The 21,502-nt window shown below is 39.5% G+C and overlaps 1 protein-coding gene across 2 annotated transcripts in view; it reads right to left on the bottom strand.

The window, feature by feature from the left end:
* Positions 1-12,083: 12,083 nt before the first annotated feature.
* Positions 12,084-21,502, bottom strand: part of RIOX1 (ribosomal oxygenase 1) — a 44,225-nt gene continuing 34,806 nt past the window's right edge. For both annotated transcript variants that reach the window (XM_072409156.1, XM_072409157.1), the window contains 4 exons: positions 18,984-19,104; positions 17,898-17,997; positions 13,621-13,707; positions 12,084-13,297 (listed from right to left, as the gene is read on the bottom strand). In XM_072409156.1, coding sequence (XP_072265257.1) covers positions 13,229-13,297; positions 13,621-13,707; positions 17,898-17,997; positions 18,984-19,104 — 377 coding nt within the window. In that variant the 3' untranslated portion in view covers positions 12,084-13,228. The remainder of the gene's footprint in view (positions 13,298-13,620; positions 13,708-17,897; positions 17,998-18,983; positions 19,105-21,502) is intronic.

Raw genomic sequence — 21,502 nt, 5'->3', positions numbered from 1 at the left:
TTAAAACTGCATGGAAATCTACGAATCTACGAATCCAGAAATGACACCAGAAAAATTCAAAAACCTCATTATTGAAATGGTAGTAAAGAATAGTGTACCACTATCCTTTTCACAACCAGCCTTTTTAGGCCTAAATGGAGAAATAGCTAAAAACCTGGTGTTTCTCTGGAAAGAGAAAGTATAAGGAAACTTATAATTGAAGAGGCCAAATGTAAAAAGGAAGAACTACGAAAAGGTCTGAAGGGACATTTTTTGTCTTCATAAAAATGGATCTATGCACTTGTCACAGAGTCAATTATTTTGCTATTAATGTTAGATTTGTTGATGAAAATAATAAAACAACGCAAACCTTGGGAGTAAAGGACACCCAGGCACATCACACCAGTGACTATCCTTAGAAGTTAGTGGAGGATGTTCTAGAAGATTTTATTATTATTATTAATATTATTAATAAACAGTATTTATATGCAAACATATTAGGCAGCACTGTACATAAGATAGGGGTAGCAAATGACAGACAGTGACACTGGCGGAGAAGAGGATCCTGCCCAGAAGAGCTTACAATCTTAGGCGGTGGGGGGGAAGTCTTACACAATAGGAGGGGAGATATGGAGTGATGGGTAGAAGTGAGTGTTTTAAGAGACAGAAGAAGACGGATAGGCAAGTCTTAAAAAGTGTGTTTTGAGGGCTTTTTTAAATGAGTGAATTGTAGTTGCAAGCCGAGTAGGACGAGGAAGACCATTCCAGGGAATTAGGGCAGCCCCAGAAAAGTCTTGGAGTCGTGCGTGTGATGAAGTTATGAGTGAGGAGGTCATTAGTAGGTCATTGGAGGAGCAAATAGAGCGGCTAGGGGAGTATTTTTGTACCAGGTCAGAAAGGTAGGTTGGGACAGAAGCCGTCTAGGGATTTGAATGCAACGCACAGGAGCTTGAATTTGATTCTCAGGTGAAATGGAAGCCAATGAAGGGAAATACAGAGAGATGCAGCAGAAGAGCAGAGCGGTGGGAAGGATGGATGAATCTGGCTGCAGCATTCATAATAGATTGTAGAGGAGAGAGTCGGGTCAGTGGAATACCAGAAAGGAGGATGTTGCAGTAGTCCAGACGAGAGATGATGAGAGCAAGTACAAGGAGTTTGGTGGTCTCTATGGACAGGTAGGGGTGGATTTTGGAGATGTTGCACAGGTGAAAGTGACAGGACCTGGAAATGTTCTGAATATGGGGGGTAAATGAGAGGGCAGAATTAAAGGTGATGCCAAGACAACGTGCCTGAGGGGAGGGATGAATAACAGTGTTGCTGACAGGCAGCATGAGACCTTTTCCTGGACTGGTGGAGAGAGGTCAGGGGTGGCAGATAGATTTGAGTGTCATCAGCATACAGATGGTACTGTAAGCCAAAGGAGGAGATGAGACTACCGAGTGAGGAGGTGTACAGAGAGAAGAAACCAGTCCAGGGACTGACCCTTGGGGAACACCAACAGGGAGGAGAGCTGGAGAGGAAGAAGTCCCGTAAAAAGAAACTTGAAAGGAGCTGGCAGACAGGTAGGAGGTAAACCAACAGAGAGCAGTGTCACTGATTGCAATGGAGAGCAAGATTTGGATTAGGAGGGGGTGGTCAATGAAAGGGTCTGAGACACTCCATTTTGTTGCCTGAGACACTCCATTTTGTTTCAGATTCTAGCTTAGTTATGAGAACGAAATGTATTCCTTGGTTGTTTAGACTATGTGTATGAACCTGATGTTCTGCCAAGACGAGTGTCCTTGTTAAATCTGCTAAACTCAGATAATGTCGATTGTTTATGAATAACAAGGTGTTTTGTATGTGTCTGAAATTATTTTGCTAAACAATCTCATTTAGGATACATATATATTAGTGAATTTCCATTCATTCTAAATGAGCATGCGTGACGGCATATTGTTATGGTATATAAACTAATGTTTGTTATAATAAAGTTGAAGATTGCTTGATACCATACGAGTGTATGCGTCGTTGACCAATTCTTCCCAGGCGCCTGTTCTGATGCACTGAGGGACGCTGGGATGGTGAGAAATCACAGAGGAATAGAGCCAGGAAACCTCCAGATCCTTTTCAGTCAAGTGTCAAACCGGAGGAATAATCAAGGAGAAAAGTTGCCTTGAGACGTAGCTCTGATGAGGTCATTGGATACTTTAGCAAGGGCTGTTTCAGTGGAATGGGCAGCTCGGAAACCAGATTGGAGAGGGTTGAATGTCAGGTAAGTCTTTTGTAGACAAGGCGTTCAAGAAGTTTGGAAACATATGGGAGAAGGGAGATAGAACGGTAGCTTGAAGGTAAAGAGGGGTCTAGTGAAGGTTTCTTCAGGATAGGGAGAATTATAGCATGTTTGAAAGTGGAGGGGTATTTACCAGTAGAAAGGGAGGGGTTAAATAGTTCAGTTAAGGACAGGGCAAGGCTGGTGGAATGGGTGCGGAGTAGAACATAGGAAATTGTATCAAGTGGACAGGTAGTAGATGGAGATGATGAAAGAAGAGAGGCGACTTCGTCCACGGTAACAGGGCTGAGGGAGGTGAGTTATGATTTACAGGTGGAAGGGGTGGATATGGTTGGGGTAGCCCAGGGAGCAGAGACATCATATCTGATTTTGTCAATTTTATCTCTAAAGTAGGTGGCAGTGTTTTGGGCAGTGAAGGTTGTTGTTGGGGGAGCAGGTGTGGGATTTAGGAGGGAGTTATTTGTTGAGAGGAGGCTGCATGGGATGGATTTTGAAATAAAAAAGGAATAGATTCTATGTATTGAGACAGATAATGCTTCTAATATGTTGAGCACAATTGAGAAAATGAATAAAGTAAATGAAGAAAGTGACAGACAGATATTAAAGGAAGACAGTGCTGCAAGTATTGGAGAAAGTAAAATTAAAGAGAATAGTGACATTTTGGATAACATTGTTGAAGAAGAAACTAAATGTACTACTATTCAACATATGCGTTATGCTGTTCAGACTCTGCAACTTGCAATAAGAGATGGATTGAAAGATCATCATGCAGCTACTCTAATTGGCAAATTGATCGCTCATCGAAACTGACTGTAGAAGCCATCCTTGCTTATCCCGAGATTATTAGTGATGTGGCTAGAACCGTAACAGCAATGCCACCCACCCAAGTCAGTGTTCAAAGACTATTTTTAGCTCTAAAAATAATCAATTTAGATTTAAGAGGATTCTGTTTCTTAGAATAACATTACATTGAGTTAGTTTTGGATTGCATTTAACAGCTATTCTACTCTACAACTTGATTCCAAGTTTAATATATAAACCGTTTTAGGTTTTCCAGCTTTTGTTTTTGTTCATGTAGTTAAGCTTTGTTTTTGTTTTAAAACTACGAAATAATGTGGTTCAGATTTTTAAACTGGTAAAGTTAAGCTGCGTACACACCTGCAATTTTTCTCGTTGGAAAGGATCTTTCACGATCCTTTCCAACGAGAAAAGACTGCACGATGCATGAACGATGCTGTACATACAGCACCGTTCATGCTCTATGGAGAGGGGAGGGGGAGAGCGACGGAGCGGCACCCTGCTGCGCGCTCTCCCCTTCCCTTTCATTAGGATCGGTCGTCGTCCATGGATCCGCCAGGACGGTCGTCGGACGATGGACGACGACCGACTGTACACACGGCAGATTTTCGCCCGATAATTGGCCGATACCGATTATCGGGCGAGAAAAATTTGCCGTGTGTACGCAGCTTTACTGTTCCTGGTTTTAATGCATACAATGCTACTTTATATCCACTTGATAAAAAAAAAAAAATAAAACCTTCTTGTTTTCATTTTTATGTCTTTTGTTTAAACTTGGCCAATACAGCACAGCGTCAGCTTCCTACACTTTTGCATTCAAACTTCACACTTTAGGAACCAAACTTCACAAAAAAAAATGTATTATAAAATTAAATATAACACAATATTTATTATCATAAAATTTTTTCTTAAGAAACATTAAATAAAAATATGTAATAATTGAATGAATTATTATTCATTAATGCTTTCTCCTCTTAGGTATTTAGCCAAAAAGCTAAACATTTTTGTATATTAATTGGAGCAATCCTGCTTGCTTATTGTTAAAAATACAGTATTGATGCTTTCTAATAAAGCACCTAAATTAATTAGCCTTTTTCTTCTTACTACTTCTTTCCGTTTAGAGAACAAGTTCTCAACAGATAGGAAAGAGAGTATGGTGGTAAAAAAAGGAGCTGATGTCCCTTACTTTCAACCAAGCTCCTTACCTGGCTAGTATTATAAAAGGGGACATTATCCATTATTAGGAAGGTATGCTGAATAGGGTTGGTCGAATAGCTCACTATTTGATTCGACCACTATTCGGTTGAATAACGCATAATTATTCGGGTGATTGAACGTCGAATTCGAACTCCATTAAAGTCAATGGGGGAAAAATTTGGGTTGTTTTTCTGCACTGTAAAGAGCTTCTACAGCTTATAAATACATTTAAAAAGACATGTCAAGACTCCCCCAGTTCTGCACAACACTGTAGAAGTAGAAAAAAAATAAGGAAGTCTTTTTTCTGTTGCTGGCAAGGCCATTTTATGGGGCGGTCAACGTAACATGCCGAATTTTATACGGTCTAAGAGCAGAGGCAGAGTGGGGCACGAGGGGGTTCCTCTGGTCCAAAAATTAGCCACCAGGTTTCACCGCTCTGTTACAAGCCATACACAGGCTTCAGAGTACAGGCAGAGGTCTCTGAGGGGGATCTTTCAGTCAAAAAATTAGCCAGCTACACAGCTGTTATAAGTTACAAGTGACAGGTGGCAGCAGCAGGAGATGGTGGGCACTGAGACGGAGCGGGGACCGCATTGGTAACTGGCATCTAGAGCTGGGTGTAGCGCATCATCAATGCCACCTAGATGGCTGTAATGCCATATTTATGAATGGAGTACTGAAAGGTGGCAACAGCAGGAGGAGGAGGCGGTGGGCCCAAAGACGGATCATGGACAGCATTGGTAATGGTCATCCAGCTGGGAACTGGGCAGGCGGCATCAGTTACAGCATGAGGAGGAGGCAGTGGGCCCTGAGAAGGAGCAAGGACGGCATTAGAGGTTGAGGATATGGACAGTGTAGCTATTGGAGACATGAATGGATGAACGAGATTCCAATCCGTCCCTACCTACTGTGTAGCGAAACCACAGGAAACGGAATGGGCTTGGTGGAATCAGCGGGGAAAGAACACCCTGTTGAGCTTGAGTCTAGTCTGGCATCTAGAGCTGGGTACTGAGCAGTTGGCAGGCGGCAGCATGAAACAGCATGAGGAGGAGGCGGCAGGCCCTGAGACAGAGTGTGGACAGCATTGTTAACTGCCATCTAGAGCTGGGTACTGGGCAGGCGGTGGCAGCAGCAACCGCTTGAGGCCATCATCCTTAATTGACAGTGTACAAGGTGTAGCTATTGGGATGAATGATTATTATTAATAATAATAATGAATGAGATTCCCACTGTCCCCACAGTGGCGGTGGGCCCTGAGACGTAGTGTGGATGGCTGTGTTACTCCTCCTGCTCCTACTGCTGCCACCCGCCCGATGCCCAGTACCCAGCTCTAGATGCCAGACTAGACTCAAGCTCAACAGGGTCTTTTTCCCTGTTGATTCTGCCAAGCCCATTCCCTTTCATGTGGTTTCGCTACATAGTAGGTAGGGACAGATTCGAATCTCGTTCATCCATTCATGTCTCCAATAGCTATAGCTTCGACACTGTCCATAGGTGATGGCCTCAACCTCTAATGCTGTCCTTGCTCCATCTCAGGGCCCACCACCTCCTCCTCATGCGGTTACTGCTGCAGCCTGCCCAGTACCCTGCTCTAGATGCCAGTTACCAATGCTGTCCATGCTCCGTCTCAGAGCCCACTGCCTCCTCTTCCTGCTGCACGCCCCAGGTTTGATCAATATGAGCCATCAGTATATAGGTATACTTCCGATGAGTCAGCTGATTCAAGTGGGTGGCATCTTTAACCCTGGAGCCCAGCTCGAAACTAAAGGGAAGTGCACGTCAATCACATCCAATTGGTGCAAATCTGCCAGTGTGGCGCTGTAGAAATTCACATTAGGAATTGGGTACACTAGCACTTCACCAGCTTTGAATCCAACAGACATGGACATGTTGCATATCACCAGACATTTAGGGCTCAGCACCTCGGTGAGCCGAATAAACAGGTGGTCTAGGTTGGTTTTTCAAACTGGTTTCAAAAGGCCGCTGCTTCCTTGTACTGTATTGGTGCAGTCCTGAAATCTACTGTAGTCCGGTAGAGTGTTTCACTGTTAGATAGATAGATAGACAGTGTGTTGCATACACGCAGCCAGAGGCAGGGTACCCTCCCTGACTGCATGCACAGTATCACACTTGTACTGAGAAACACTCCGACGCAGTGTATACATATTACAAGCGTCCCCACTGAAGGAAAGTGCTGCATACAAAACACACAAAGTGCACTTGCATTTTTGGTGTCAACCCCCTCCCCCAATCAAAAAATCCACTTACTATAAAAATTTACACTTTGTGAAGCATATTAGCTACAAGGTAAAAAAAGGTAATGCTCGGCTACATGCCCCACTCAAATGCTGGCAGCAGCACGGGTAACTTTGGTGGCAGAAGGAGGAAAGGCAGCGGTGGAAGATAGAGCAATTTGAGCTTGCTTCTTGGGCGGAGGTGGTCGCACAGAGCTCTGTGCTTTGACCAGGTGTTCCCGCCAGGTTACCGGGTGGTGGCTTTTTAAATGTGTGCTCATGCAACTTATTCCAAGTTTGGGTTTTTGCCTCGTTTCAAGTGTTGAGCACACAGTTTGCAGATGACCATAGTGTTGTCATCACTATGGACATAAAAAAATGCCCACACGGGCGAACAACTAACTGGGCCGAAAGGTGCTCTAGGAGCTGGTGCTCGTGGTGGCAGTCCGCGGTTGTTGAGGCATAGCTGTGGTGACAGGCAGCTTCTGACGATGGACGACTATGACTTGCCTCACTGGTACGTGAAGAATGCAGAGTGATATTTTGCAGGGTGTCAAGCCACACAAAAAAATTCTACAATGTCTGGCCAAAGAGTAAGCAGGTTTGGCAGGGGTGGCAAGCAAAGCAGTATGAGTTTGTTTTTAGCTGCAGACCCAAGAACAAGAAGCACTGCTGTTGGTGGGGGGCGTCCAATATTACCACACCATGAACAAGAGGTAGTGGAGTACATGACCAAGCCTGGGTCAAGTGATTGTACCCCCTTTTCATCCCAGGTGTCCCTACAGGTGTCCCAAACAGTCCATGATACATCTGTTCCTCCTAATTCTTCATCAGCGGCTGAAAAGTCTCGTGTACTGCTAGCAGTATATGGAGGAGTGCCACCGAGGGGTTGGAGAGACGGAGCTACAAGCATTCCTTCAAGATGCTCAGTTGTTTCACTCATCTGACAAAGAGTCAGTTCACAGGCTTTCCCCCCCCACTTACTTTTCACCAGAACACTCTGAGCCAGAACAGCCAATTCAAACTGGCTCCAAAAGGCCGCTGGTTCTTTTCGGGACATACAGGGAAATGTCTCTTCTGATGATGATGATGTCCTTGATCCGACATGGGGTGAGCAAGGAGATCATAATAGGCAGGAAGAAGAGGAGGAAGAGGAGGTTGCAGAGCGCCCCCAAAGGGGGAGAGGAAGAGGGTAAAAGCTGCCCACACTCTGCATTCTTCACGTACCAGTGAGGCAAGTCATAGTCGTCCATCGTCGGAAGCTGCCCGTCACCACCTCTTTGCCTCAACAACCGTGGACCGCCACCATGAGCACCAGCTCCAGAGCACCATTCGGCCCAGTTAGATGTTCGCCAGTGTGGGCATTTTTTAATGTCCATAGTGATGACAACACTATGGTCATCTGCAAACTGTGTGCTCAACACTTGAAACAAGGCAAAAAACCCAAACAAACTTGGAACAAGTTGCATGAGCACACATTTAAAAAGCCACCACCCCGTAACCTGGCGGGAACACTTGGTCAAAGCACAGAGCTCTGTGCGACCACTTCCGCTCCTTGATGGGAAGAGCACATTCACAGCCTTCGGCATCTCCTTCTACTCCTCCCCCTCGTGGCCTTCTACCGCTACTCTGTCTCTGAGGTCTATAACTTGCACTGGAGCTGTGTAAGTGGCTAATTTTTTTTTACCGAGCACCTCCCTCAGGGCCCTCTGCCTTTATCTACTTTGAGGCCTAAATCACTTGTAATGGAGCTGTGTGATTCGTAATTAAATATTTGTATTTTTAGTAGAGAAATACATAAAATTTTCTGTCCTTTTGGATAGATAGCAAGTGGTATCAAAAATAAATATTTTTATTTTTTTTTACAGAAATACAGAAGTTTTTGTGGCTTTTTTGATAGATAGCAAGTAGGATCAGAATGAAATATCTATTTTTTTTTTTTTACAGAAATACAGACATTTTTCAGTTTTTTTTTATAGCAAGTGGTTTGATTAAATATCTGTATTTTTTTTACAGAAACTTTTCTGTTCATTTTGATTGCAAGTGGTATCAGAATTAAATATCCGTATTTTTTTTTTTTTTTTACAGAAATACAGAATTTTTTCTGTTTATTTTGATAGATAGGAAGTGCTATTAGAATTATTTATCTGTATTTTTTTTTACAGAAATACAGAAATTTTTATATTTATTTTGATAGATTGCAAGTGGTATCGGAATTAAATATCTGTATTTTTTTTTACAGAAATAGATATTTATTTCTGATACCACTTGCAATCTATCAAAATAAATATAAAAACATTAGGATGACCCGAATTCGAACAACAACACTAATGCTGAACACTCTTTTCCCTAAAAACATTCAAAACCTCATCAATAAAATTGAGGAATGCTTCTTGATTAAATGCTCGTGTTTGTGACAAAGTCCCATTTTTATTCCTCACACAACAAATTGAATAATTTCTGGAACGCACTGCAGCCACAACATGCACCACCTATTGCCCAATAGGAGATATTACCCTTTTTGGTTCTCATTGAGATGTTAAAACCTACTTCATCAAGAAAGTAGATGTTTTTCCATCTTCCTTAGCAATGAGATCAAGGATTTTGTTAACATAGCTAAGCCTTTCTTAAAGAGAGTGGGAAATCATTGCGCCTTGCGGGAATTAAAATAAGTTCATTTTAATAACCATTGAAATTTATCAATGTATCTATTGTTGAAAAAGATACATTAATTCCAAATTGATTGGAGAATTGATTCTTCATTTCCCTGAGGCTTATTCTGCCAGCTTCGGACTTTAACTTGCATAACTCCTCCTTCTGGGCTTCATCCAACTTTAAATTTCTCAGACCTCCTCTTGGTAATTTTTCCACTCCACCGGAAGATTCATAGGTCCTAATAATTTTGGGTATGGTTGCACGAGTACAACCCACAACCATTGCTATCTGGGAGGCATCACTTCCTTTCAGATAACTTGTCGACCACTCTTTGACGTTCTGCATTACTTAATTCTCTGGCCATAAGGGTAAGTGCAATACTAAATTTAAAGCTAATAACTTTGAAGATAAAAGATGAATATTATTATCTTAAAACTTAGTATAAATCCCTGAAATAAAGATATTTAATTTCAATGTAAAGTAAAAAAAACCATAATTGACAAATCATCAATTTATTTTTATATATTTTTTCATAATGTTTCTTGAAAAAAACTTTTTTTGGTAAAAATATTGTGTTATATTTAATTTTAAAATTAAATTTATTGATTTATGAATAATTAGGGGGGTCAAATTTTTTTCTGAAGTTTAGTTGCAAAAGTGTGAAGATAAAATGAGAAACCCTCTAAATATACAGGGGAGTAGGGGAGTAGGAGAGTCGGAGGTACCAGAAACTCAGGAGTCCGAGTCGAATTATTTATCTACGGACACAGCCCTGATGGAAAGCCAAAAAAACTTCTGAAATCTGTTAGGGAGCAGGATTGCTTTGTAAATACTATCAGCGGAAATTATCAGCTGGTTTAGTCCTACTTGATAGCCTACAAAAAGTTTTTTTAATTACCAAGGTATCACAAAAGAAGCATCTCTTCATGGGTAAAAGCAAAGAGCTCTTTCAAGACCTCCACAACCCTATTGTTACCAAACATACTGATGGCATTGGTTACAAATGTATTTTTAAGCTACTGAATGTTCTAGTGAGCACCATTGGGTTCATAGTCAGGAAGTGGAAAGAACATGATTATACCATAAACCAGCTATGACCAGGTGCTCTTTGCAAGATTTCTCACAGAAAAGTTCAAATAACAATCGGAAGAGTTGTTCAAGAGCATAAGATCACTTGCAGAGAGCATCAGAAAGGCCTGCAATTAGCAGGAACAGTTGTTTCAAATAATTCACCGACATGGCCTCTATGCACGCTCACTGCACAAGACTCCACTGTTGAAGAAAAAGCATGTTGAAGCTCATTTTCAATTTTGCTGCCCTACATGCCAGTCAAATACTGTTAGACTGGTTACTGCACAAAACTGACTGTTACTGCACACACCATGTTGTAGCCTTGGAATTGTCCATGGTTTTCTATATTTTATTTCTCAAAATCAGACAATTATTTTCTCCATTCTCAAGAGTTTTACACACAGACCTTCAAATCAAAGTGACCTGGAGCAGCTGGCAAAGGAAGACTGGTCCAAAATTCACGTAGAGAGATGTGTTACCAAGTATTAAAATGTACCTAAACTCAGAAATTTCACTTTACATAAAAGAGACAACCCTTTATGTAAAGTACAAATTCTATTTGTTTAAGTGTAACACCCTTTTTTTTTTTTTAATAAAAAAAGAAGGGGTGCAGCACCGCTCCCTATTTCTTGATCGGCTGGGTGATCGAGAAGGAATGGGAGCGCAAAGCCTTCCGGGATACCTCCATCACGCATCTTGGGTGATGCACATGCACGAGCATCTCGGAAGAACAATTTGCCGATCGCATTGCGCAGTGAGATAGGCAAGATTTTTGACAACCTACATCACCTGATCTTGCGCCTGGGTCTGGTGACTTAGGAAGAAGAACCCAGAAGAGTAGAAGATGGCAGCGCCCAGGCTCGGAGATGATTGATGGAAGACACTTCCGGACCGATCGACTGTGCTGTGGGATTAAAGGTAAGTGGGTTTTATTGTTTTTGCCGTTTTTCAGTTTACTTCTTCCAAGTTAAGGGTGGCATTAATTTTGTCCAGGCCATTTTTGACGATGTGTGTAGAATGTCTCAGATTTTTTTTTTCTCTGCTTTTTTGTGTTCTTGCAGTGACAACAAAAACAAATCCCAAACAATACCAAAGCATTTGTGATTGCAACAAGTTTCTGAGAGAAGTGGTGCATTTTCTAACATGATCACAAGGGTGCCATTATTTTTGGCCACAACAGTATAATTAGAGGAAGGATAAATGGAGAATGTCCCGGACATTCTTGATAAGAATATGCTACCATTTACCAGGATGCTGAAAATGAAACAAGGGTGGATATTTCAGCACAACAAAGATCCCAAACACACAGCCAAGGAAACTTTAAATTGGTTTCAGATAAAAAAAATAAAGCTGCTAGAATGGCCCTGTTAATTGCCTGGCTTGAATCCAACTGAAAATCTATGGAAAGAACTAAACATCAGACTTATATAGCAGGTATCTTGAACCAACAAAGGCTTTCCCAAAAAAGTAATAACTAAATTTCAGTAAAAACATTTAATATTTATTTCCTGTGCCATTCCACCTTATTACTGATAATTTATAGACATATTTGTATGTGTGGACTAGTTGGATTGTTACCGTTATCTGGTGTAAATTCCATGTTCCTGGTGTAATTCTGGTGTAAATTCCATTTAAATTCCATTCCAATAGGCCCATTAGAAATATATTTACGGAGAAAACTGTTGATATGTTCAATACTTGTTTCCCACGCTGCACCAAACGTTTATGTTTTCATTTAATCTTATTTACACATTGTCACAATACTGCGTACCAGGTTAGGAACATAAAACAACAGAAAGAGGTAAACACATACACACAGACTTGCCTTGTTTACACATATGAAAATGGAGGAAATGGTAAAGTCAAACATATCCAAATACAAGGCCTATATAAGACTTATACAGGCAAAATTTATATTTATTAAATCCATAACATTTCAGTGGAACACTGAACATAAGAAAACATGAACACAAAAAGGCATTTTGCAATAAACAATTTGTGTGATGGAATTTGGACATTTTGGACTAAGACATTAAAGAAAATATATTTTTTGTAAGGAGTTTGTTGTGATGTGGAAAACAGGCTCATACATCAACTTTCCCCTTGTATTACCGACTGTGTGATCTACATCTTGAGCTATAAAGAATATCAAATCCAGTAACCACTAGGCGGTTGCGCGTCCATTTTAGAGGAAAAAAAAAAAAGCGTCCAAACTGTTAATTTATATTGCCATTTTTGATACACATTTTTTTGACTAAATGTGTGATAGATCCCTATGATATCTCTAGATTTAAATTATCAATAGAATTTGCTTTAGTATTAGGAACACAAAAAAAGAACATTAATATTATCTATATATTGGTTCCTCAGATGTCTTCACATCTGGCAAGGGTGTGTGGAGATGACTGGTGGACCTGGTGTAGAGTGGAAATGGGTGTGGGAACAACTCCAAAAAATGTCTGCTCTATTTTCTGGCTAAATAAACCTATACTTAAGAATAGAAGCATAACATCAGCAACAACAGCAAATACATCCTGAAAAAACAAAACATGTCACTTTACACAAAAAAATCAGTGATGGTATATTATCTTTCAAATTAGAAAAAGAATGCATATTTAGGAGGAAAAGTCAACTGACATATGGCATACTAGTAAAATACTAGTCACCAGATTATTATTATACCGGATTATTAAAAACACACCTAAGCAGCTAGCTGCTATCTGTGTGGCATAATTATTACTTAACCAAGTACTCAACAAACCATTTCCAATAGTATTTTAGAAAAAAGACCAATTCTAATTTAAACTTTTAAAGGCCTTTAGTTAAATGTCTTTGTAATATATCAGTTCAACCATGAGGAAGGAATATCTTCAGAAGTATTTCCTCCAGGTTTGCAGTTCAGGTTATAAATTACCAAAGGCACACACTCCTACAGACAAGTCAAATAAAACTGTAAATGTGTCACCACCATTCTCTGGCATTCTGGATGAATGTCACTTAACAGTCACTTTTTACAGAGCTTCTAGATAGTGGAAACACGTTCTTTGGTAGTCAGCAGTCCCTTCTCAAATAACACTGTGGTCAAGGCAAGCTGCACATTGAAAATATAGTGCAATAGGTTAGAAAGGTAAAGAAACACAAACATTTCAAAAATACCATGTAAAATATCAATGTTACAAAAATACAATAGTATATTTTAGAGGTAGAGCTTTTTTTGCTTGGCTCAAAGCATAAAACAAGCAGGTTAGTGTGAGGCTATACACATGAAAGCAGAAAGGCCTACTATCAAAAATGGGCTTTATCCCATTCCACTCAAAGAAGAAATACTTTTTTGTAGGATTTATACTTTGATATAGCTGCTATGAACTTAAATTCTAAAAATGTATGTTCTAGAAATATAAAAATATTGTTTACCTTATCATCAGTAGTTTCACATGGAAGGTCATCAACATATACATAATTTGGATAAGAATGCAAAAGATAATCTATGGCATCCACATGCTGAATCAGAAAAAGTAAAGAAATATTGATTTGTACGGATAACAATAATTATTCAGATAGAGATTATATATATATATATATATATATATATATATATATATATATATATATATATATATATATATATATATATATATATATATATATATATATTATATATATATATATATATTATATATATATTAGTACACAATAAGAACTATTCCACTAACCCACACAGAAACCTATATCATTCCAGAAAAATGTTTTACGCTTTCTGAAGGAGGTCAGTTTAACCCACACTGCAGAAGTTATTCATAGTCTGTAGTTATTGTCAGGTTAAAGGTATATTCATTCAACACAGGGAGGCGTTTAGTTTTGACAATGTTCCTAAATTTGTCTTAACTGTGTTCAGCACAAAATATTTGGTAGGAATTTGTTAAACTACATTTTTGGGCTAGATTTTTTTGTTATATATTAAATAATTAAAAACAATTAAAACACATACATACAAACATGACGGAGAAAAGACAAATATGTGGTGGGGGTGGGAAAGGGAAAGCCCCTACACATTCTAACAGCAATAACAATAAGTGCATAACTATTACATTAGCTCTGACACAAAATTTAAAGAAAACAAGTAAAGTACTTTGCATTGCCAGTAGACATAGTTACATAGTAGGTCAGGTTGAAAAAAAACATACACTCATCAAATTCCACCACTAAAGAAATAAACATATCCCAGATAAAAAACCCTATGGACATGGTTGGTCCAGAGAAAGGCCAAAAAAAACCCTGGTACAATTTGCTCCAACAGGGGAAAAAAATTTTTCCCGATTCCATGAGGAAATCGGATGTTCCCTGTATCAACGGTATTTATTATTTTACTTTAAAGCCTTAATACCCGGTTATATTCTGTGCTTCAAGAAAAACATCCAGCTTGTTCTTAAAACAATCTATAGTAGTTGCTGAAACTACTTCCTGAGGGAGCCTATTCCACATTTTCATGGACCTTATATAGTGAAGAATTCCTTCCTTATCCGGAGCTTAAACTTCTTTTCCTCCAGACACAAAAAGTGCCCTCTTGTTTTTTGTAATGATCTCAAAGTGAAGAATTGGGAACAGAGTTCTCCATATGGACCATATATATATTTTTACAGGGTGATCATATCCCCCAATAAACGTCTCTTAAGAGAGAATAGATTCAGTTCAGCTAATCTCTCCTCATGGCTGAGCTCTTCCATTCCTTTTATTAGTTTAGTTACCCTTTTCTGCACTCTCTCCAATTCCACAATGTCCTTTTTGTGAACTGGTGCCCAAAACTGGACTATTCCAGATGTAGTCTGACCCATGCTTTGTTCAGGGGCAGGATTATGTCTTTCTGCAGTTTGTTACTCTTGATACAAGAAAGTATTTTGCTAGCTTTTGATATTGCTGCTTGGCATTGCATGCTGTCATTAAGGCTATGATCTACCAGAACCCCCAGATCCTTTTTCATTTCTGACACCCCCAACTGTATTCCCCCCTAGACAGTATGAAGCATGCATGTTTTTAGCCACCTAATCAAACAGTACATCCCGGTCTGCTTGTAGATTATAGACATCCTGTAAGTACTTAATTCCATTACATAGTTTAGTGTCATCTGCAAATACAGAAATGATACTTTTAATGCCAAACTCTATATCATTTATAAAGATTTTAAACAGTAAAGGTCCCAACACAGAACCCTGGGGTACACCACTAATAACCTTAGACCATTCAGAGTATGAATCATTATTCACTACTCTATATGGATGCGGTTCTTAAGCTAGTTCTCTGTCCATTTACAGATTGAATTTTCCAAACCTATTGACTTGCATATTAACCGTCTGTGGGGTACTGTGTCAAATGCTCTAGCAAGTGCACTATATCAACCGCTATTCCACGGTCTACCTGTTTACTTCCTAAATCTGAGAGTAAATTTTTTGATAACTTCTGTCTTTCTTGACACCATGCTATCACTTCTTTATCAAACTCTCTAGGACCTTTCCAATTATGGATGTTAAAACTTACCGGTCTGTAGTTACCTGGTATTATAATTATTATTATTACAGTATTTATATAGCGCCATCATATTACACAGCGCTTTACAAAGTCCATAGTCATGTCACTAACTGTCCCTCAAAGGAGCTCACAATCTACTATGTCCCTACTATAGTCATATGTCATTATTGTAGTCTAAGGTCAATTTTAGGGGGAAGCCAATTAACCTGCATGTTTTTGAGATGTGGGAGGAAACCGGAGTACCCGGAGGAAACCCACGCAGACACAGGGAGAACCTGCAAACTCCATGCAAATAGTGTCCTGGCTGGGATTCGAATACCCCTGGGCCACCATGCTGCCACCGTGCTACCTGGTAATAACTTTGCTCCCTTTTTGAAAATAGGAACCACATTGGCCTTACGCCAATCTGTTGTTACCATGCCAGTGAATAAACAGTCTCTAAATATTAGAAATAATGGCTTTGAAATAACTGAGCTCAGCTCTTTGAGGACACCTGGATGTAATCCATCAGGTTCTGGTGCTTTATCAACCTTACTTTTGCCCAACTGTTTTTCAATCATATCAACTTTAAGCCATTGTGAACAGTTTAAGGCAGTGACATTTGACTTGAGCTCTGACATTTTCCTTTTTGTACACAGAGCTAAAAAAATGTTTAATAAATCTGCCTTTTCTTTATCCCCAGTTACCATCCCAGAGACATCCTTTAATATATTTGAAACATATTTGGGGGAGGGGGGGGGGTTGCCTTACTTTCCTTTGCAATCTTTAAAGTTTTGCACATTTTATCTCCTTTTTACATCTTGTTATATTCTTTATAGTTTTCAAACAATGAAGGTGATCCTTCATTTTTATATTTTTGGAATGCCCTTTTCTTGTTCTTTATGGCCTTTTTAACATCAGCTGTAAGCCACATAGGTTTTAATTTTAACCTCTTGAACCTTTTACCCATTGGAATATATTTTTAGTGTGCTTGTGTAAAACAGACTTGAAACATTCCAATTTGTGTTCTGTGTTCTTTGAGGACAATATTGTCTCCCGGTCCAAGTCAGAGAGCTGCCCTTAATAATGCAAATTTGCTCTCTTAAAATTAAATGTTTTTATCTTTCCTGTTTACAACTTACATTAAATGAAATCATATTATAGTCACTGCTACCCAGGTTATCATATATATGCACATTGGTTAAAAGCTCTGCATTGTTAGAAAGAACTAGGTCCAGCAGAGTATTATTCTAGTTGGGCTTATATAAACCGTGCCATAAAATTATCTTGTATTAAATTCATAAATTCCCTCCCTTTAGCTGTTCCTGTAGTGCCATTATACTCCAGACAATGTCCGAGTAGTTGAAATCACCCATGATTAAAACCTTTCCAGTTTTTGCTGCTTTTTCTATCTCTGCTAGTAGTTGATTCTCTAATCCTTAGACAATGTGTTGAGCAAAAAAGATTAGTGTTACTTTAAACTGATCTTCTTTTCCCTCCCTCTCTAGTTTTTTGTCTTTCATTATTAAGGAGGGTCTGCTTAGGGGGAAAAAGTTTATGGCAATGGAGCATATACTACGAACCCATGATGGCCATAGTCATTTATTAAATACATATTTTGAACATATGAAATTCTAAAAATCTGGGTGGAATGGGTTAAGGAAATATTTGTCTAAACACTTAGCACTTAGAAGTAGGATACTCTACTAACCCCTTTCCTAGCAATGATGGCTAGTCAGGCTATAGGGTGAACTAGTAAAGATCATCAGTTATTTTCTTCAATATGCTTCTGAATTCTTGCTTTTGTTATACACAGGCTTGCAAAAAGCATGCAGACCTGGGCCTAGCAAACTAAAAATCATAAATTCATCCCATAGTTAATCTTTATTTTTTTTTAATTATTAAGCCCTACATTAGCCTGTATATTAAAAAAAAAAACTATGTATTTCCAAACACAGGGCATTTTCATGGTGGAAGTTATGCAGTGTGCGCCTTAGAAATTTCAATCAGTATAGATTTTCTTGAGTTTTCAGGAGTTGCCACTCAGGGCTGACTCATTTTAGTGACACAAGCATCTGGCATTACATATTAAATACAATGTGTGTATAAAAAAAATAAAATAAAAAAAATGTCAGGTCAGTGACCTGTTTGTTGTAGTCATATTTTATGCGATTGTTGTATTACATTACCTCAGTATTTATTTCAATGAACTTTGGTTGCTCCTTATGGTATACCCTGGAATTGTCAGTTGAATAATATAACAGGCAGGTCTCTCCTTCACTACATAACCTGCAGAACAATGACTTTTTTTTTATAAAGTGATAATAAATTCTGTAGTGCTTTTTAGCTACAGAAAACACAGGACAATACAAAAGAAAAAAAAAAACAAAAAAAAAAAAAACTATCAGGAACTAGTTTACTGGAACATAACATCAAAACTTCCCATACAAAGTGTTAAACAGTTAATTATGCAAAATACACAAAGTTATAAAACCAAACTGAGTGACACTGCTAGCTGTACATCCCAAAACCCTTATGACTGCAGTAGTTTTTGGTAACATTGCAGCAAAAAGCAGATAAAGTAATCTGTCTAAAATTAGAAACACCAAAATGATGAAGGCTGATAATCTAACCAACCTTGGTCATCTATGAATGAAGGTCAGTCCCGTAACACTAGTTTACTAGTAGGTGTAGTAGAGTAAAATAAAACCAACAGGCCCAACAGTCATGACATGCATGCTGCTGATTCTGTGTAACAGAATCATTAATTGAAAATTCAAAATAATCGCAGTGGAGTTCAATTAGGTTGCTCATAGATTCTGTGAAAAAACAGGTGTCAATTATGGCCCTTATTTAACGAAGGAAGGCCGCTAATGTTGTATATTCTAGTTAGTGCATTTCTCTCTGAAAATATGAGTAAAATGGGTAATTTCAGACATTGCTCAGAAGAACAGTGTATTTTGATCAACAGCACTAGACAAACAGCTCACAGCATTTATATATTGGGCTGGGAACTTAAGTGCTCAAATTGGGGCGGGTAAATTTGAAATAGCTAGACAGCCTTCTCTTTTACTAGCTGTAGATATGTATTTTGACAGCTATGGTGCATTTTAAGCCTTTTTAAAAAGTACAGAACATAAAATGCTTTCCTAGCAATCACAAACTTCACAACTTGACTTTTCTCAAGTATTTTTATCTGCCAAGTCCTTGTCCTAGTTTAGGTCTCTGTGTCTGTGTGCTGTATGTGAATGCCAACAGCCATGGGCAAAACTGACCTTGCAACACTGCCTCTCAGAAATCTTATCTGCGAGTCCTTTTCTAGTGTGACTGTGCAATCTTTCACAATTCCATTATCCCATATTGCTGGAGCACCAAGGACACTGCAATCTCTCTCCGCTGAAAAAAACAAAATAAAAGTGAATTGTTAATGCCCACAATCATTAAAGTATTTTTCCTACCTTGCAATAAATTTACTGTCGAACAGTTTATGACTGTCCTGCAAGGACTTTCCATACTGAGTTCCTAGCCTATCGTATGCTGATTTGAATCACTAAAATACCAGAATATTTATGGAATTAGATATGCTGAAAACTAAATTAAAGAGCCATTCTAAACTATTTTTTTCTTGTATTTCCTTTACTCCTGCCCTGCTCCGTTATGTTACCTTTGGAAGGTTTGACACTAAGAAAAGTTGCACCCACCTTACTGACTTACCTAACATCCAGCCCCTCCAATTATTGCTTAGCATGTTGTGAGGAAAATACTGAAACCCGATTATGTTAGCATTGTTTCTTTCTATAGCTTTCCTCTCTACTTCCTAATAGATATCTGCCAGGTTATTCTGGTTTAAAAAATCATGGAGATAGCACTGATACCACTGTCTCTTTTCTTTAACTCATTTTGATTGCAATACTAAATTCCCAATCTCTAGATTACCATTGTCAGCACAGCTTGGAAACAGACACCACTAGGACCATCTAACAAAGCAGGGACTTAAAGATTCAAACTATAAACATACTAAAAGCTAGCTGACCGTGAGCAGATGATTTAATGAACTTTATCCAATGTGCCAGGACTTCAAGTGAGAAAAGTGAAGATCCATAGAAAGGATGAGACCCTTCTAGGTGTAATTTTTTTTACCCTGGCATTCCAGTGACGGACCTAGCCAAATAAATCAAGTCATCAGGTGGAAACATGTATAGAGGGTTGACAGGATCCGTACCATTATAAATATGCTTGTAAACTGTGTTCTTGCATTTATTAAATAGCAGGGAGTAGTTGGAAAGAAAAAAAATGTTTAACTTTCAGTTGTTTAGAAAATGAAACTCCTAGCTCCTGCTGGTTTTTGGTAAATTACACTTATGGGGCAAAAAGAGTAAGCAAATGGTCAATAGTAGAGATGAGCGAATCGAAGCTGACGAAGTAGAATTCGATCCGAATTTCAGAAAAAAAATCTGATTTCGCAACGAACCCGAATTGCCTTGCGATTCGTTTCAATTTTTTCTAAAATAGCGGCTACACATGTGAGGACATGGGGCAAGGAACTCTGGGAAGGCGGGATGACCCATAATGCCATGCATGCAGCCAATCAGCAGCCAGCCAGCCCCGTAATGTCACACCTCTTTAAATAGCCTCAACCATCTTAGATTAAGACATTTTACAGCGTTCTGAGTGCAGGGAGAGACGTGTGGAGTCGCTAGTAAAAACATCATTGTGCTCCAAAATTTAAAAAAAGATATAAAAGTGCAGGGAAAGGATAGGAGGAATCATTTCACAGCATCTTAGTGCAGGGAGAGACGTCAGAAGGCGGTAGGGACAGTGCTAGAAAAGCAAATTACTAGTGACGTATTTCAGTACAAAAATACAAATATATTATCAGTTCACTTCTGCAGTTATATGTGGTGAAAGCATTTAGTGACGTATTTGAGTACAAAAAGAAAAATATATACGCAGTTCCCTTTTGCAGTTCTTGGTGCTAAAAGTGTTTATTGTCCTATTTCCGTACAAAAATAAAAATATATTCGCCGCTTTTAGGTATGTCAGAGTCTTCATCCCAAGCGACATCAGACACCCCCAGCCAACAGTCGTTGGGTTCATCAGACACAACCCTTAGTTGTGCGGGAGCAGACCCTGTGCCCTCACCTGTCCTCAACTTGCCGCTTTCCTTTCCTGTTCCCTCAGCCACAGAAGTATTGTATGCTGTGGGCTCAGCTCCACTATACAGGGAGGACGAGCTAGTAGAGGACAGTCAGCAGCTACTGCCCAGCCATGATCTGGAGGAGACATCAGCTGCTTCCTCCGCTAGGTGGGCAAGTAGTGATGAGGAGAGTGGCGTGGGAGATGGTGTTGCAAGCAGTCAGGCTCCTGACCCAGAGACCGTTGAAGAGGACATCAGTGATGTGCATACACTACTCGATGATGATGAAGCCGATCGCACTTGGGAGCCGGGTGAAAAAGGGGCTTCATCATCACGTTTGGCTCCCGACCTCCCACTGCTGCCACGCTGCTGACTACCAGCCATGCTTCCACCTTGATGGCTCAGCCGCTGCCTCACGGGCAAGCTGCCACCCTCTTCTCCTGATGATGAAGAGGCAGAAGGTGAAGCGTGGCCACGGTGTCAATGTTGGCACCACGGCCCTGCGTCAACATATGCAGAGTCACCATAAAAAGGCCTGGGAGAACCGTGGCTCCGATGTGGTGGTCCAGCCTGCCGCAGCAACCTCTGCATAACCCAGTGGCACGCACCGGCTTTCAGGCAGTCAAGGCTCCACCACCTCAGCCGAAGGGAGCTGTA

Source organism: Pyxicephalus adspersus, chromosome 4, assembly GCF_032062135.1.
Source record: "Pyxicephalus adspersus chromosome 4, UCB_Pads_2.0, whole genome shotgun sequence".
Lineage (NCBI taxonomy): Eukaryota > Metazoa > Chordata > Amphibia > Anura > Pyxicephalidae > Pyxicephalus > Pyxicephalus adspersus.
Note: the sequence above shows the minus strand (reverse complement) of the source record. Positions and strands in the feature narration are given on the sequence as shown.